At 37.6% G+C, this 17890-nt stretch overlaps 1 protein-coding gene across 4 annotated transcripts in view; it reads left to right on the top strand.

The window, feature by feature from the left end:
• Nucleotides 1–86: 86 nt before the first annotated feature.
• The window catches only part of SYNE1 (spectrin repeat containing nuclear envelope protein 1), a gene marked incomplete at its 5' end in the record, with an annotated part of 295244 nt that continues 277440 nt past the window's right edge, over nt 87–17890 (top strand). For all 4 annotated transcript variants that reach the window (XM_080616381.1, XM_080616380.1, XM_080616378.1 and 1 more), the window contains one exon: nt 87–150. In XM_080616381.1, coding sequence (XP_080472507.1) covers nt 87–150 — 64 coding nt within the window. The remainder of the gene's footprint in view (nt 151–17890) is intronic.

Here is a 17890-nt window from a genome sequence, read left to right as displayed (position 1 = left end):
AGAGGGTTGAACCCTAAAATCTCTCTGAGGTCACTGGCTTGGAGGGAGACTTCTGTCAGTGAAAGTGGACTCGCTGCAAAGAGAACATGGCCTCATCCCGGCTAGTGGCAAGATCAAGAGATATTGCTAATGTCATGCAACGACTTCAAGGTAAGAGACTGACTCGAGCTCGTGCACTCTGCCACCCATTCATAAAGGGAGGTTCCTGTTTTTTGCTATGGTGAAGAGTCATGGCAATGTTTCTGAAGTTTAATAATTGTTCCAAACTTATCTACTGGAAAATATTTGTAGTATATCTGAAGGACTTTGATTACAATAGTCCTTTAGTATAGCATTAATAGAGATGTTTAAAAGCAGCAGATATTATTAATCCATGGGACAGGACAATGAATTTAAGATTATGAGACTGGTTTCTGTTTTCTGCACATGATCTAACTGTTCATCGGTTCTCTCATAGAAAAGAGAATAGAAATTATGTCTGTCCATTTTTCAGCTATGAACTCTACAGGTAGATCTGCTCTACTGATAAACTAATATTTACTAGTTTAGCAATACTTGCTGCCTCTAAACAAGAGCTATACGTCATTATGTTGTTAAACATTGAAGAATTCATAACTCAGTAAGCTAATTATTAGTGCTGAAGTTGGTAACCTTTTCGATAACATACTACGGGATGTCTTTGCAGTATTCATTGAGTATTCTTTATGGTTTTGTTATAGTAAAGCATTAATAGTCTTATCTTTTTAGAAGGTATACATCTAGTTACTGCAGCTAAAATCATGCATTCAGAATGTATGTTTTTGTTCAAATGATGATATTGACTAGAAACAAAACATCAGTGCTGTTGTACTGTTTCACTCCTAACTTTTAAACTTGACCACAAATCCCTGACCTCTTACTTTCTTTACACACCAGCTTCTACTGACTTCAACACAAACTTACAGGCACAGAACCCTTACTGCCTCTCTCTGCATCTTCTAAATCTGGAAGTTTTATTTTCACATGGCTTTTCCTTCCATTTATTGTTTTTCAGTTCATGATATCTAAACTCAGCTTCCAAGCCACCAGCTACTACTAGCAGGCATAACTTCCATGTAGCCTCAGTACATAAATAAAGGAGCAAACAAAGATGAATGGCGTGTCCTATCTAGACCTGCTACAGGACTTTTGCAATTCCAAAATGCTTCTGCTTGTTGTTCCCCAGCTTGTTGTACAGTTACTATTTTCCCTTGTTATTTTTATTTGTGTTGGCTAATTCTTAGGCTGCAGTCTTACTAAATGGTTGCTCAAAGTGCCCACAAACATAGTGAGGAAATATTCTCTGCCCAGAGAATGTGTGGTTTAAGCATTAGGATAAGACACTCCAGGATGATGCAAATGAATGAGAGTGCAAGGGTACAATGAAGCAACCTTGCACACCTAACAGGCAGGGGTTTTAGTAAACTCTCTCTGTGTGTATATATATATATATATGTAAAAGATGTCATGTTCGTAAGAAGAATTCCAGGAAAAAAAAAAAGAGTTTTGAAGCAAGAAATGAAATAATTATGAAGCTCGGAGACTTTCCAAGGAATATGAAGAAATGGATGTGAGAAATGGCAGAGGTTCTTGGAGGTTATGGAGGCATATTGCAAAGGAAGGGATCAAGGAGCTGAACTGTGTTCAGGGAGGATTATGCAGGCTGGTACTTTGAAGCACTGAGTAAGGAGGATGCTACATGTGGTATTTACAGAGCATGTGGACCTATTAATTATCAGTTTGTTACATACTAACTTTCTAAACATCCATGCAGTTGTCTCTGACAAAATGGCTGTTCTGTTAATTTGCACTTTAGGCATTTTACATAATTGTTTCTAATTTTTATGTATTTTGCTCTGCTGAAATCTGATATATATTTCAGTCTGCTTTGTGTTTGTGGTCTTCATCTTTTTGGAAATAAAGCAAGAATAATGAAGTGACCTTTTAAGTGAAGACATTTTAAAAGAAAGCATATGAACTAACTGCAAATTTGGCATTGTGTGTTAGTTTACAGTCACACCTATAACTGCATTCTTTGCTTCTCAGATGAAATCAGTTCAGCTTTGTGTTGCTGGGATCTGAGTTTTGCTGCAGAAGCAATACTTCAGTAAATCACCTGTGCCAAGATTAGAGTGCTTGGAGCCGGTCTTTTTTTAGTCTGTAGTCCTGCATTATGGATGAGCATGCAGTCTGCAGTGCGACTACGTTAGCCTTAGTGAATTAAGGTTGCTCTGCCTTTCAGAAATTATAGTCAGCTGAAATAGGAGCAGATATGAACATAGGAACACAAATTTTGTGTTTGCATGGCAGCCCAGAATCAGTGCAGTTGGAGCTGTGTGCATAGCTCAAGGTGAGAGTAGAACTGACAGTATTCACAGTGTAATAGGGATGGAGATGGCTTGGGGGATCCTCAAGTCAGTGTCAAGGTAGCAGTTGTGCTTCACAACACCTGCTTTTGTACCTGGCTGTAAGCTGAGGCAGAAGACTTCTTGTGTGACACTGTCAGAGCTGACAGATGTCAGTGCTGGGCATTTGTCAGTGTTGAAAGGGAGAGGTAAAGCAAGCTGTGCTCCCTCCTCCACACTGCTGTCTCATACCCAGCTTACACGTTTCCAGTGTTTGTGATGCGAGAGTGTAGGAAAGACCAGAAAAATGCCACTCTTCACTGGGATTCTCAGCACCAGTTTTGAAATCTCTGTTTTACATCCTGTAAGTGAATGCAGTCACATCAGCTGTCCTAAAAACTGTCAGTGAGCAACGAAATTGGTTCTGGTGGGTTGGTTTGGTAGGTTTTGTTTTGGTTTGGTTTTTACTGGGTTTTTTGGTTGGTTGGTTGGTTGGTTTTCTTCTGTTTGTTTTGTTTTGTTGGTTTCTGTTGGTTCTTGTTGGTTTGTTTTGTTTTTTTTTTCTTTGTTTGGGGTTTTAGGGGGGGTTGTTTTGTTTGTTTGTTTGTTTTAAAAAAAGCCTTCCACTTTCCTTTGGTGATTATGACAGTTGCAATACACTCTGGAACTGTCACAGGGTTTTTGAATGAGACTGCATATCACTGACTCAGAAGTCCACTTGGGACAAACAATCATAAGAATTATGCAGCGTTCTGGGCTGTGGGTTTGTATGCAAGTGGATACACAACCTGTCTCATCTTGTAGTGTCCAGTCAAAGGCTTGTAGCGGTATTGTACTCTCTGCCCAGAAGTATGGAGGATCTTTAGTCCAGGCCAGCAGGTCACAGGAGAAAGGTGGGCACTGACAATAAGATTTGCCATCTCTAATTTCATCATCTCTGCCATCCTGATAAAAATTGAGACATAGGGGTATTCATTATAGCTCAGTTTGCAGTAAAGGGAGAGAGACAAGCAGTTCCAGAAGGACTATGATCCTTTGTCACTTGAATTTTAATTAATAAGGGTATGTTTTTGAAGCAAAAATCCTTCCTATTGTATTTTAACTCTGGGAATTTGGTAACATATAAAATAGGCAAGGGTTGCAGAAAAGAGTGGTTTTACCACTTTAAATGAAAAGGCGGAGAGGTGGATCTGTGGATAGGCCACCTCCATAATAATCATAGTCAGGAAGGTAGGTGTAAATCCACAGAAGTCATAGTTGCTCTCTATCTCACTCTTGTTAGTCACATACCTTTAGCTGCATGTAACATCTTTCCACTAGCTTCTGCCTACTGCATATCCTTCTCTCAGCACTCACTCAAACTATGCTACCCTGCTTGGTGCGCAGGGGCTGCCAAGTCCACCTCACCTGGGTCAGGAAAATTGGGCTTCCAGGAACTTAAATGATGGCATGACTGCTATAGGATCTAATGCAAACTAAGGCAGGTGTGTAAGAAGGGTGTAATTAATTCTCTTAAAGTGCTTATCTCTCCTCATTGGCTAAAGAGAGAGATGAGACAGTACAGAGATGACACCTGATGTTTTCCATTCCTGAGCTTAAGCATGAGGAACCTCATAGTACTACAGAATGAACTGATGACATTCTTTCATGTAATTATTTGCATAATTTATTCCTTGCTAGCACAATTCAAGGTTTTCTACAGTACCTTATGCTTATCCTTCCCAGTTCATATAAAAGCACTCACAAAACCCAAGCAGAACCAGTGTACACCACTGATTTGAGTTACATTCCTGGGATTGTCTTTGGGATTACTTAAGGAATTAGATGCCAATTGGCACAAAAACACTGCTGCTTAACTTACAGAAGGTGCAAGTTTCACTAGCATTAAAGCTGGTCATACACTGAAGATAATTACAGCATTTTTAATAGCTACAAAAATCAAAGCATGGAGTGTTGGAAAACAAGCTAGTAAACCTCTTATTTCCTTGTAATTTCTGCCATCATGAAACTCAGCCTTTTCTGTAAGTAATACACTGTTGCACACAAACTGCAATCATGCTCATGCTGTTCTGGAGAAAAAAAAAGAAAGGAAAAACCAAGAAAGTCAGTGTCCCATTCTTCTGGATCTTGTCACTCCTGTATACTGACTTGCTGCTACTAGCTTGTAAGGTGATGTTGTACAGTCACTGTAACCACTGGCTTTTCTTATTCTCCCTTTTCCTTCCCTCTCTTTGTTTCTTCCATTTTCTCATTTAGTAGTCTGTACTGGGTAGAGATTTTTCTGAGCAGCACAGGTGGTCCATTTAGTCAAGGACATTTTTGGCCTTAACTATAGTGGATTGCAAAAATTCAGTCTGCACTACGATCTTAATGTATATGCCACCCCAGTTAATTTGCTCTGTTAACTCCAATATTTTGAGACAGTTATCCATTTTAACCCCATTCAGCAAAACCAGTTCCAGGCCGTACAAAGTACAGCTATTTAAACAATATAATGTTATAAGACAATCAATTTGTTATCTTAAAAAGCCTCTACAAATGACATGAAAACATAAAAGAATTATTCTCAATCTTCTGTTTGTTTCTGGATTGCACCACTGTTCTTAAACAGCTGCAACACTGTTCTAGGCTCTTAAAGTCCTGTTGGCTTGTGGGTATCTTGGGCTTTTGTAAACTCCCTGTAGAGACACTTTATTGTGTAGGAAAAGCTAGGGTGGGAAAGCAAGCAACATGGTCATTCATGAAGAACCTCTATGATGGAAAGGAACCACAGTTCTAGTAATCTTCATACACTCATGAAAAACTTCAATACACAAAGGTCAAATCAGCTTGTAGTCCAATCCTTGTTTTATATAGTTACCTACAGCTGAGTATCATCTGTATTTTGAATGCCTTCCATGTATTAGCACTATTCACAGAAAGCTGTGAGCTGGTTTTCTTCTGGATTGTCTTTCCTTCTCCCTCTTTTCTCCCCCTTACATTTTAGCTCTTCTTTTTCTTCCTTTTACATCCGAGCATTTCTTTCCCAAACCATACTAATAGTAGGCATTAACTAATCAGTAGATCTTTTTATATTTGTACCTTTATCGGTGTTTTCCTTTGGTTGTTTTCACTGTAAGTCAACAGTGCCAAGAGCCACAGTTTGACATTAGGATAAGCTGATTTAACATATACCTGCTACTGAAAGCTACCTTGCTTCACTGTGTTCATGTTCCCAATTTTATTTCCACCAGTGCTCTTCCTTCTTTTACCTTGGACCTGAACCAGCTGAAAATTAATTTTGGTCCTGGCAAAAACTGGAGTGACAGGGTCTCCCATTTCAGTGAAATTTACCATTTTATTATCTGCAAAATCAAATGGCCAGATCACATTTGTAAATGTGAGCTCAATTGAAAAGGTGTGCTTGGTCAGGACAGGCATGTTGCACACTTTGCACAGCTGAGTTTTATGCCTACATCACAAATATTGCCCCAGTTAAGGTTTCCTTTTGTCAGTTCCCTGTTATATGCTGATTCCACGTAGTCCTGGTGCTCCTGCATTTTGTTTGCAATATCACTCTCTGAAATGTCCCAGTTCGATTCTTGCCATTTTCTTGTATTTTGAAGATTCTTGAGTTAAAAAAGATGCCAGTGTAAATTATTACACAGGTCAGTCTTGTAACTAAGGCAATTCATTACTCATTGGCAGTGTGTTAAGGGAAAATAGAGTCTTCTGACTACTGACTCTGTAGACTGCATAACCTGAAGGCCAGGTAGATCTAAATAATGAACTGGGAATCTGAATAACATTACAGCCCCCATGTTACTTAACAGGACAAATTTAACCAGGTTTTCAATTTTTTTCTTCTTTTTACTTTTTTTTTTTTTCCAATGTGGGAAAATTTAAGTTAGTATTATTTCAGAACAAAATACTGAAATATATGATTTATGTTTGAAGGTTAAGACAGATCATAAAAAAACCCAAACATAGCTGCAAGGAAAATCACTAAAGGGTCAAAAAAGAAAGAAAAGAGATCATGTGTTTTCATTTACTCCAACAAAAACATGTGAAAGGGTCAGGCTGCAGCCAGGGGTAATCAGGTTAAATATTAGTTAACATTGGGTAAGGGAAGTTGCTAAGGCTAGCTGTAAAATCACCATAGCTAGAAGTATTTAATTCTGGTTTATGCATATGGAAGCAAGTCCTGTGAGAATCTACTTCAGGTTTCTTCTGATTAAGGAGTCTACTAGTTTTAATCTGATGTGTTTCTGTCAAAGATAGGTAAGTTCTGAGCTACATGTAGGTATTGCAAAAACATCAGGAAAATGATATTATCAAACCAATTTACTAGCAGCACAAATGACTGAAGTATGCGCTGAATTCTAGGTATCATGTTGTATTATGGGGGGTTCTGGAGCCCCTAACACAAGAGGGATTTGGACCTGCATAAGTGAGTCCAGAGAAGGGCCATGAAGATGATGAGAGGGCTGTAACACCTCTCCTGTGAAGACAGGCTGAGAGTTGGGTTTGTTCAGCCTGGAGAAGGTAAGGCTCTGGGGAGACTTTATAGCAGCCTTCCAGTACCTAAAGGGGGCCTGTAAGAAATCTGGAGAGATTCTTACAAGGGCATGTGGAGATAAGACACGGGATGGCTTTAAGCTGAAAGAGGGTAGATTTAGGTTAGGTATTAGGAAGAAATTCTTTAGTGTGAGGGTGGTGAGACACTGGAACAGGCTGCCCAGAGAAGTTACGGTTGCCACGTCCTTGGCAGTGTTCAAGGCCAGGTTGGATGGGACTTTGAGCAACCTGGTCTAATGGAAGGTGTCCCTCCCTGTGGCACAGAGGTAGAAAATAGATGATTTTTAAGCTCCCTCCATCCCAAACCATTCTATGATTTTGTTTTATTGCAGTTAGCTTTCATTTTGTGTTCTCAATGAGAACACAATCCTGGGCCAGTCTGTGCAATGAAGCATTTATTTTAGAGAAGCATGGTCCTATTTTTTGATTTTCAGAGTTTTTTGCTTTGTTAACAACTTCCAACTTAGTGATTTAAAATACTTTTTTAATGTTTTGTAAGTTAACATTGGCATCTCATTGCTTACTTTTCTCCTGCTTTTTCTTCCCAAATTAAAATATCCCTACTTGATTTTTTTCTTGCATGCACTTTTGGTGATCCCAGCACAGTACTCACAGGTTAGTAAGCTAATCTGTGGTCCACTTTCCACTTGGTTGATGGTCAACTAGGCTACAGAGCACTAAAGATCACACAGATGACATAAATGACAAACATATTTGCATTTGAGTTGCTATTTAAGGAAAGTCAGCATGGTTTTTGTTTGGTAGGGGTTTTATTTTTGTTTTTTCCAATTTCCACCTAGGATAAAGTATATGTTTAGGGGAGAAAACAGTTGAGATGATAGTGTCTTACACTGAGACCGCTTTCATTTGGTTCTGGAGGAACACAGTTCAAAAATTTATATTCTTCTTATATGCTTCAATCTAAACACTGAGGACGGGACTCATTGCACAAAATACAGGAGGCAAAATGCAAGAGGAAAATCTTCCTTGGATCATTTTATAGGCAGAGGTTAAAAGTATAGTGCTTCTGAAATACAGTGGATATCCAAAATATGTCAGGAGAATTGCGTTTTGTGGTGCAAACCTGTCTTCAGCAGCTCCACTCTGCTCAGTCTAGTTTGACAAGTTTATATGTAGGCATCTACATGGCAGCTGCTTAATGTTGGTTGTGATAAATCCCTATGTGAGGCTCAAAAAATGTTTCCACTTAAGACTTTATCTGAAAATATCATCTGCCATATTTGTTACTGGTGTGAAAGGGGTGATATTTCATGAAGTCTAAATAGGAACAATAATGTGTCAGTTTTGAGGGTTTAGTGAAGATAAAGATTTTTGAGAAGGAAAGTATTACGGTGATAAGTATTTTTGAGAGCACTCCTTTTATTCTGAAAGGCTGTTAGGCAGACAGTTATTGTAGTAATAGCATTGAGCTGGGGGTATCAGGATGCAGAATATCTTCAAAATATGCTTTCAGGTTTTTCTATGCAGGTTATGACATTTAACATTTGTCTGTCTTGTGACATCTTATTCATTCCCTGTATTATATCACAGCATGCTGCAGGCTTGAAAAATTAAGCTTTATCTTCTCACAGCTGTGCTGTAGTATTTTCCTAGAATACATCTTGTACATTTTGGTGTATTACTAAATTTGGACATCACAAGTTGTCATCATCATAAATAGCCTTCCCTTTTGGAGTGCCATCTCTGTTTTTTAATACTAGAGGATCTGAAAATTACAGGAGGACATGTCTCTTGTCCCTAGTTACTAATTATTAAGCATTAAAATAGTTTTGCAGAGGAACTCTTGATGGTCATGCTTGTATATTGATGTAAGCTTATGTAGTGTAAAGGCAAAATATTTCGTTGAGAAAATTGCACTGTTTTCCTGTCATTCTGTTTTGCCCTTTTGTGGAAATCAGAGGCCTCACTACCTTTAATTATCAGGTTGATAATATGCTTCAAAGAATATACTTGCAAGTAGATAAAACACAGATTAAAAAAATAACACCTAAGATTTTTAGTGATTTATTCCACAGACTATTTCTAGAATGTAGTTTTTATTTTGCACTTTAGACTTAATTTACTTAAAATATCTTAGTTTCTGTCACAAAGTTTCTTGTGAGTCATATCACAGAATCCTATTTTAGACCCACACTGAGATGGCAGTTGTATGCATCCAAGTGAATCATCTGTTACTGTGTACAAGAAAACAGGCTACTTGTTCTGTCTTTCATCTAAGATGAGAAGGAGCTTTATGAAGGAAGTGTCAACAACCTATTAAGAATCCATGGTTTATAATGGTCTATTATAAATGGTCTATTTAAAAAAGAAGAAACAGAAACAAAAAAAGCAAAACAAAAAAGCAAACCCACCTACACCCCACCCCCCCAGCTCTTTGGAATTTATTTCCCCACAGTAAAAGGAGATGCTTGAAATATATTACATTTTACAGGAAGTTATAGTTGATTACTTAATTGCACGGGTGATATTTATATTCAAATTATGGTTGTTTGGTTTTGTGTATATTTTATTTTTCTCATTTGTTAGTAGACCAATTTGGGGCTGGTCGACATATAATGTTCTTTTTGAAAAGTGTGTGAAGGGGCTAGGGCTAATTGTAAAAGCTAGCCTCCATCCTGTCTGTTGAAACAGATCCAGGTTTATTTTGGGTTCTTGGTGATGATTTTAATTCAATATAGGAACTGTTAGGGACCTAGAAGAAAAACATCCTGATGTTTCAGGATAAATAGCCCCAAGGTAAGTGTGGAAGAAGGAGTAATACTGAATAACTATTGAGCAATGAGGACAGTTCCTCCTGGGCTCCAGCCTTGGCACAGCCTGTGTGGAGGCCAAGACCCCACACCTCAACCTGCTTTCCTCACTCTCTCTGGCTGATATCTCTCTCAGCTTCACCTGCTGAGGAGTCTTTGTTAACATAGCATTGTCAAATATTGTTTGGAGTTTCATTATGCAGGATGTAATAATTAATATATTAAGAGACAATTTGTGGAACTTCTCTTACTGTGATTTCACTAGATTTTATGTAATTACATTTCAATATTTATTACATATTTTTAGTACTTTTAATGTTATGCCCTCACCAATGCACGTTGGTGTAATTGTCTATGGAGAATGTATGTAACCTTTTTATAACACTGTTAGGCTTGGGACACAAGCCTGCAAAACCTATGAATCTTCAGGCTAAAGACTGTCATTATAATCAGCCTGATATGATATCTGGAACATTTAGTAACATCTATAACTACATAGTCATTGCTGCAGAATGAGAGTTAAAATTTAGTTTACCCAAATCATCAAGTTTCTTTTTAGCTACGCTAGTGGAATTCCCAGGGAAAATTTATCATTGTCTTATAGAGATGCTGAAGGCCTGTACAAACATAATATCATTCCTATGCTTTCTGCACCTTACTCATACAATCCAGCTGCTTGTCATAATTGCATAGGCTGTCATAACTCCACCAGCCTGCCTGGAGGTTATCAGTCACTGATGTACCTGGAGAGGTAGAGCTTCACCATATAGTGCAAGGGCTGTATGTCAGTGTGTAGTATCCATCATCTTAAGGCAGTATTGCGAGAGAGCTGCTCATTTCCAGACCTTGTGAATGCAGCAGCTGTTCTGTAAAGGCTTTATCTTAAGCTTATTAAAACAAAGAAGAAATCTTCTTTCCATGAGGTGAAGGGAATGAACTATAACCGCAATAGTAGGTGAAGAGTATTAGTGTTAGCTTTCCGGTCTTGGAGGGGAAGAACCCTGATATACAAGGTCACAATATTCAAGAAGGTAGGAAGACAAACCAGTGGAGCAAAGCAAAGCAGAATATCTACTTGCTTATAGATGCCTATAGATAGTGCCCAATAGATGAAAAAAAAAAAAAGGAAAAATCTCACTTATTAATGGAGACTGTAGTCTTGAGAGTTGATTGTTGGTGAGAAATTATGGTTATTCATGGTAAATTCAGGTTTTGGACTGTGCTTTCAGTCTCCCAAGGAAATGAAAGTAAATCATTATTACTGTAGAGCTTGTGTAAAGGCCCATCTTTTCATTCTGTTTGTTTTGGCCAGGATTTCTATTTTACTGTCTCATTTGCCAAAATGTCCTTAGTCTTTTCCAGGTTCAAGTTCTGTAGCCATTCCCGGTATTGAGTCAGAACTGAGACTGGAAACTGACACAGCCATATTGTCTCTCTCTCTTGACTCCTGTTAATAACAACAAACCCCCCTGCCTGTTTAGGTCTACTGGGTAGTCCACAGATATTCTGTGGTTTTTCAGGGGATAATCAAGAATCAGCGTCACTGATTATAACAGTTATGATCTACTAAACCAGACACTGTACCAGCCCAATCATTCTCTGTTAGTAGTCAGATTGGCTATGTACTTGACTGCTGTTTGCAGCCTGGATGCTGCTATTCCATTCACACATGGGTGAATCTGATGTGCCTCATTACAGTGAGAAGGACAAGACATACCTTTTAATGGAAGTCACAAAGCTTGTGCTTCCATCCAAATGAGGAGAGAAATGTTTGGGATGGATCCATTGCAGAAATCTGCAGCCCAGTTAGCATTTTTTTCCCAGTGGAATGCATTGTCAGAGAAACTTGGAATATGGTGGGGTGAGGTGATGCTTAAGGAAGCCCGAAATCAAGCTTGTGGACAAGAGAGACAGAGGTGGGACCATCCAATGAGCAATCAATCATAAATCAGTGAAAAAACAAACTTGAACAGGCCACAGTCTTAGCAGAGGTCTTCTAGGCATAAAGCTTTGTTAGCAGATGTGAGTTGCAGTAATAAAACATGGATAATTATACCTTGGTTTGAGACTGATTAGAAAGGACATAAAGCTAATTAACCTGGATTTCTGGCTGCTTTGCATTACTGAAGTTGTGCAATGCAGGAAGAATAAGATTTGAAAGGCGTTTGAGCACCTAGAGATAGATACTGTCATTAAGAACATGATGTGCATTCTTTTATGCCTTTTTAGATGCCTTTCTTCCTCTTCAAAGACTTAAGTACTTTATAATCTGATCCATAAGCATAGAAATAAAGTGAATTAAAAATCTTCAATGGTATTAGTGTTGAGAAATTAGAAATTTGTTATTTGTAAATGTATTTATTACTCTCTGCATAGTTGATGTTTCAGAAACCTACTTACTCATGAACAGTTATGACCTAATGTTAGTGGGCTGTCCTGTAGCTACTAATTTTGTTCTTTAGTGCCATATCCATTATTTAAAAGTGAAGCCATGTGACAACCTTGTTTGCATTTCTAAAATACACACCCATCCTACCAAAAACCAGCAGCTTTAATGGAAGACTGGATTGCTGCTTTTTCATTCAAATCAAACCTTTGTTGAATATAACACTCTGAATCTTACTGTGAAGCTTCTATTTTCTGCTTCCCAAAGAGACAGAAATTCATTTTAGGTTTTTTTTTTTTTTTCTGGTTGACTGACTGTCTCAGGAGCAGAAAATCTGCTGTTTCTCCATTGCAATATGTTGTGGAAGGAAGAAGGCTTTAGTTGCGTAATCTGCTTTCTTGGTCTTGCTTTTCAGAATTGCCTTTTGTTTGGACACTTTGGTAAACTTGTACACAGCCTCATTGCATAATTCTTTCATAATTCTGAGCCTGCCCTTTCATTTGTGTGGTTACTAAGAAAGCTGGAGGTGTGACCAAGTGCCAGAAGTGATTTGAATAAATAAAAGGAATCATGAACAGTTAATTGTTTTGTTTACATCTAGTTTCTAAGAGACTAATAGCTCATGCTTACTGTCTCTGTGTGTTTGTATTTGAGATCTTGGGTGCATTTAAATCCTGTGTTCCCTTGGGAAACTTTTGTCTGCACAAATAAATTGCACTTCATATTTTTCAGTAAGAAGTCTTAAGGTTTGGATAGGAAATTGCATATATTTATGAATGAGATTAGATAATGGTATGCCATTGTGCTAATTTTTAAGTAGTCAAGGTTTGTTGGGGTTTTTTTTGTTGTTGTTGGATTTTGAAAGAGGTGTGCAAATCTGTAATGTAGTAGCCTGTGAGGGAGGAAAGAACAGGTCGTATCACTTTCCAGATGGGAACTGAAATAGAAGAAGGTCTCATTCTCAGCCACTACTATGAAAGTGTAGGATGCAGCATGGCCTTTACTGCAGTCAGGAATAATAAATCAGTTCCTAAAAATTCTGCTGATCTGGTTAAGTACCAGCTTGGATCTACAAAACAGGTACACATCTATCTAGAAATCAGGTGCACATGTACCTACAGGTAGCTACTAATAGTATTTGTATTTATTATTAGTAGCTGGTGATTGACTATTGAAGGCCAAAAATAGTGGGAACTGTGTCATCAGGAATTAGAAGTAGCTTGAAATTTCGCTTAAAAATAACAACTTACATATTCAGCAACACGTTTCAAGAGTGACAATGTGAGTTTCAACAGTATATTTTCTTCAGGTTTCCTACATTATTATATGTTAGTAACCAAAACTTTTGGAAATTTTATAGGCTGCAGTGCTTTTTTAAATAATAATAATGAAAAAATATTCTTGGCATAGTTAAAATAGCAAACCTCGTTGCCACAAATATACAGCTATTTAAAACAACAGGTGTGACAATACAATGATTGTTCTCTGACTGAAGTGCAAGCTATCAGCATATTTGTATTTTGAATGAGACCAAATCTGGAGTCTCTGTCATTTTTCTTGCAGATTTCAGTGACATTCTTAATTAACATAACATTAGTGCCACTTGTTAAAGAGATCATGTTATTCTAACAGGTTTATGATGAAGTTTAAAAGTATCGAGCTGAATTATGGTAATGTCACGGGTAATGCAAAAGAAAGATATAAACAGACTTACATGAAAATGTGTGTTGAGCTGTCTTTGTACAGAAGGAAAAGAATGGAGTTGATTGATCAAAATTCTGGACACTTAGCTACTTCTTGTTCTCAAAGGAGAAAGTGTAAAGCACAGAAATCAGAGCTGAGAGGCAGATTAAATAGCCTTAAAGATAAAATCTCATTTTGCGCGCACGTGTGCGCGCACACACACAGAGTCTTTTAATGCTTTCTTTGCAGCAAGATAAACTTGTAATTAGAAGTTAAGTAAAAGCTACAAATAATGTTCTCAAGGAAAGAGAACAAACTTAACACACAGGGATACACATAGAAGTGAAAGAAAAAGTCAAATGAAAGCAAAAGGAACCCATATAGCTTCCTGATAGGTAGAAATGCTGAACAAAAAAATAGTGAGGAGAGGAGATTGGATGCTGAGAACAATGTCATTGCTTTGAAAAATGAAAATGAAGAGAGAAGCTTCCTTATATCTCTAAATGGAAAAAATACCATGGCAAGAATTTTGACTGTGTTGCTGCTTGTGAGCTGTCTCAGTCTCAGTCAACATCTAAGAATATGTTTGCCCTAAAGTTTGGTTTAATTCTAGTAGTTTATTGTGGAGACACTATACAGTATCTGCTAGCAAAAGCCTATCTACATTCTTCTGAGGACTTACCTCAGTGAGAAATCAAAGCTAGATTTCTGACTACGGTCTCAGTATTCTGCTTCAAAATCCTTACACTCGAAAAGGAGAGATCTTTAATCTGAATTAGTAATTTTAGTTATGAGCACAATCAAAATGTCTATGCCATCATTACTTGCTTGCTCCCTATCAGGATTTGACTGTTTGGTAATTACGGGGTGATGGGTGGATGCTGGGTGGTGCTTCCCTGATCCTGCAACATTCTAATAGCTGATATTAGCATATAATTAAGACCATGCAGTGGTTATTAGTTCAGATTCATTTTTTAGGCATTGTCATCTAGATTAACATTCTGGCATAGAAACATTTAACCTGAGATGCTAATATCTAAAGATACAACTCAATAGCCTGTCACTGAAAGCCATATGCTGAAATTACATGACCTCTGTCATTCTGTCTCAAACCAGTGGTGCAGGATGCTGATCATCTGTTCTCCAGAAATCTTTTTTTCTTCAGTGACTGGACAGAACTGGTGGCTGATTGCTAGCAATGCTGGACATAAGCTGCTTTGGTAGACTTACCCTTTTAAAGCTGTGCTTTATTTGGAGGGAACATTGTCTCCATTTCCCCACACACAGAAAGCAAAACAAAAGAAAAAAAAAAAACCCTTTAGAATAAGATTGAGATGAACCTCTTGCTAAAGAGAAAACATTGCTGTGGCAAATGAATCCCAAGCTTAAGATGTTTAAGCTCATTAGGTTCCCTGTAACCACTGAGAGGACCGACTGTGCTTTGCTGTTCACCAATAAAGACAAAATCAGATTAAAAGTTGTTGGCTAGCAATATAATGTATAATCTAATTTCTCTAGTTTCCCTTTTTCCACCCATTTCAGCATCAAAATTAAGAGAATATATACATCTAAACATTTTCCTGTGACTGAGGCTCAAATAAAGATTGAAAATGTAGTCATTAGACTACTCTAAGCCTCTTACTGCTATATATAAGATGTACAGATCTTGCAGAGGGTGTGTTGTCTTTGAGGAAGAACCTAGATAGTTTGGTGAAAGCTGAAACAGACGTTTTGGAGAAACTAGTACAAGATGCACCAGATAAGACTGTGACCTAAACTGAAAGAATCCATAATAGTGAAGCCAGGAGAGTATATGATCACTGTCATGATCACCTACATATTTTCAGAATTCAGTCTTGAGTGATGGTATGTCTCTTGTGAGCGCATAAAAATGAGAAGTGGAGAGAAAAAAGCTACAGGAAATTTCTTCTCCATTTGGCAAATATTATCAGGTGGATTAACTTTACATTGAGGTAAATGTGTGTGTGTGTGTGTGTGTTAACAGATGTGAAAATCTGGATGCATGTGGAGGGACAGACCTCAAGCTCTCAGCTGAGCTTTACACTGTTTTTTCTTATGCACAAAGGTAGTTGCAGGTTGGATACATGCTGCCTCAGGTCATCCAGACAAAAAATACACAAGACCTTGCTGGGAAAATGAAAGAGGAAACACACAGGGGCATAGAAAGGAGGAAGTTGTCCAAACGAATAAGTTCCTCTTACCTCTTTCAAGAGAAATTTGCATTTTGCAAGTCAAGATTACCTAACAAATTTACTGAAACAGCAGAAGTTGCTCTGTTCAAAGGCAGCACTTCTCAACATGGACTTAGCATGGAACCCAGATATAATAAAACTATACTGGAGAGGAAAGTGTTTGAAAGTATAACTACTTCATGTTGTGGAGTTCAGTGTTTTAGTGACAGGAGTTTGTATGGATGGGAATCAAGGAGAGATCTCCTTCCTTGTTTACCCTCTGCTAATCAGGTTTTGGGACAGCTTCAATGTTGAAGCTTGGATATGGTTTGCAGTATGATACACTCAGTTTACTTCTCAAATGATTTTTGTTAATATGAATAGTGTGCTCTGCGCACTTTTTTTCAACAAGTCTTGGGTTCCTGGTGGCCACTTTTAAATTTTTAATTTGAAAATAAATTCTTAAGCAGTGTGAAGTTGGAGATTTGATCTAACAAATTCGTATGTAAATCTATGTATGTGTATCACATATACATGAATTAACAGGCACAGATGCTTCAAGTCTAGTTGATCAAATTAGTATCTAAACCAAAAATGTTTACTACATTGCAAATATAAAATAAGAATACTTAATAGAGTATATAGTTCACAGTGTCTAATTTGAAAAGCCTGAACACAACCAATGTAAAAGTGATGTGATTTTATCTTTAAATTAAGTACTAATTTACATCCTTTTATTTCTCTATAATGAAGTAAAACTCAGCTGACAAGAAACAGCAGCATTTTCATAGCAAATTCATATAATTTTATTGCAATTGTATGATCCTCACTATTATGGCATTTAAGTTTTACCAAAATTTTAAGGGATTTATTTTTACAACATCCCTGCTTGGGAGGCAAACCACCTTTTCTTGCATTTGTGGAGTAAAGTCTGTAAAGACCTGCTTATGAGTATATCAAATACAAGAGATGCAGGCAGAAGCTAAGTACCTGTAGCTGCAGATTTCCATGCTTTTCTATAATGATTATGTAACAATTATGACTGATAAATAAACAAGATAAGCACATTTCTGTATGCATCCTATATCTCTGTCATATAGTAATGAGCAGTGACATTTCATTTAATAAATAAAAATAAAAATACTGGGAAGTGACGCCCCATAAAGAGCCTCACAGACCATAAACCGTAACTGTGGAAAAGGCACCGACTCCTCTCCTGCTTTGACGAGAGTTGTAACTGAGGTCATAGCTGTCCTTTCAGTTGCCGTGGTACTCCACCCATTGTTCTCATGAAGAACTTGAAATCGTGACAAAAACATCAGAAGGAAATAACGCTTGTGTTGAATTTATGTTTGGATTTTTGTTTGTTTTCTTCAAAGGAGCTTCTCCCTCAGATGATGGTTATTTTTAGAGCTTATGAAACCAAAAGACAACGAACACTGGACAGAGCCAGGAAGGCTGTGAGCTAATATAATATTGGTGAAACCTTGCAGACATAAAGTAACTCAGTTGGCTTTGTCCTACGCACCACCAATTCTGGATATTGTCTTCTTTTAAAACAAGACCATCCTATGGGAGACTGTGGTGTGGGTGAGTGGTCCTGCTTCAAGAGATCATAAATTGTTGTTCTCTGTGACCTAAGGCAAATGTAACTGTGCCCCTCTCCCCCGTGTTTAAAAATATCAAATTCTGTCCCATTGCAGAACCCTATTTTCTACATGCATTGACGAAAGTAAGCCACCAGATAATTTAATAGGGCTATTTTTTGTAGTATTTTTGAAATATTTTGTGGCATGCTATACAGCTTTAAATTGTGTATTTGTTTAGGCTGATATAATTTAGGCTTCATAGCTGCTTTTAAGTTCTTAGTGTGAAACTTTTCTCTGAAACCTGAAGAGAGCAGAAAATGCCATGAGAACGTTACAAAACTGTTGCCAC

This window comes from Psittacula echo (assembly GCF_963264785.1).
Source record: "Psittacula echo genome assembly, chromosome: 4".
NCBI lineage: Eukaryota > Metazoa > Chordata > Aves > Psittaciformes > Psittacidae > Psittacula > Psittacula echo.
The sequence above is the reverse complement of the archived record's forward strand: the minus strand, read 5'-3'. Positions and strand labels throughout refer to the sequence as shown.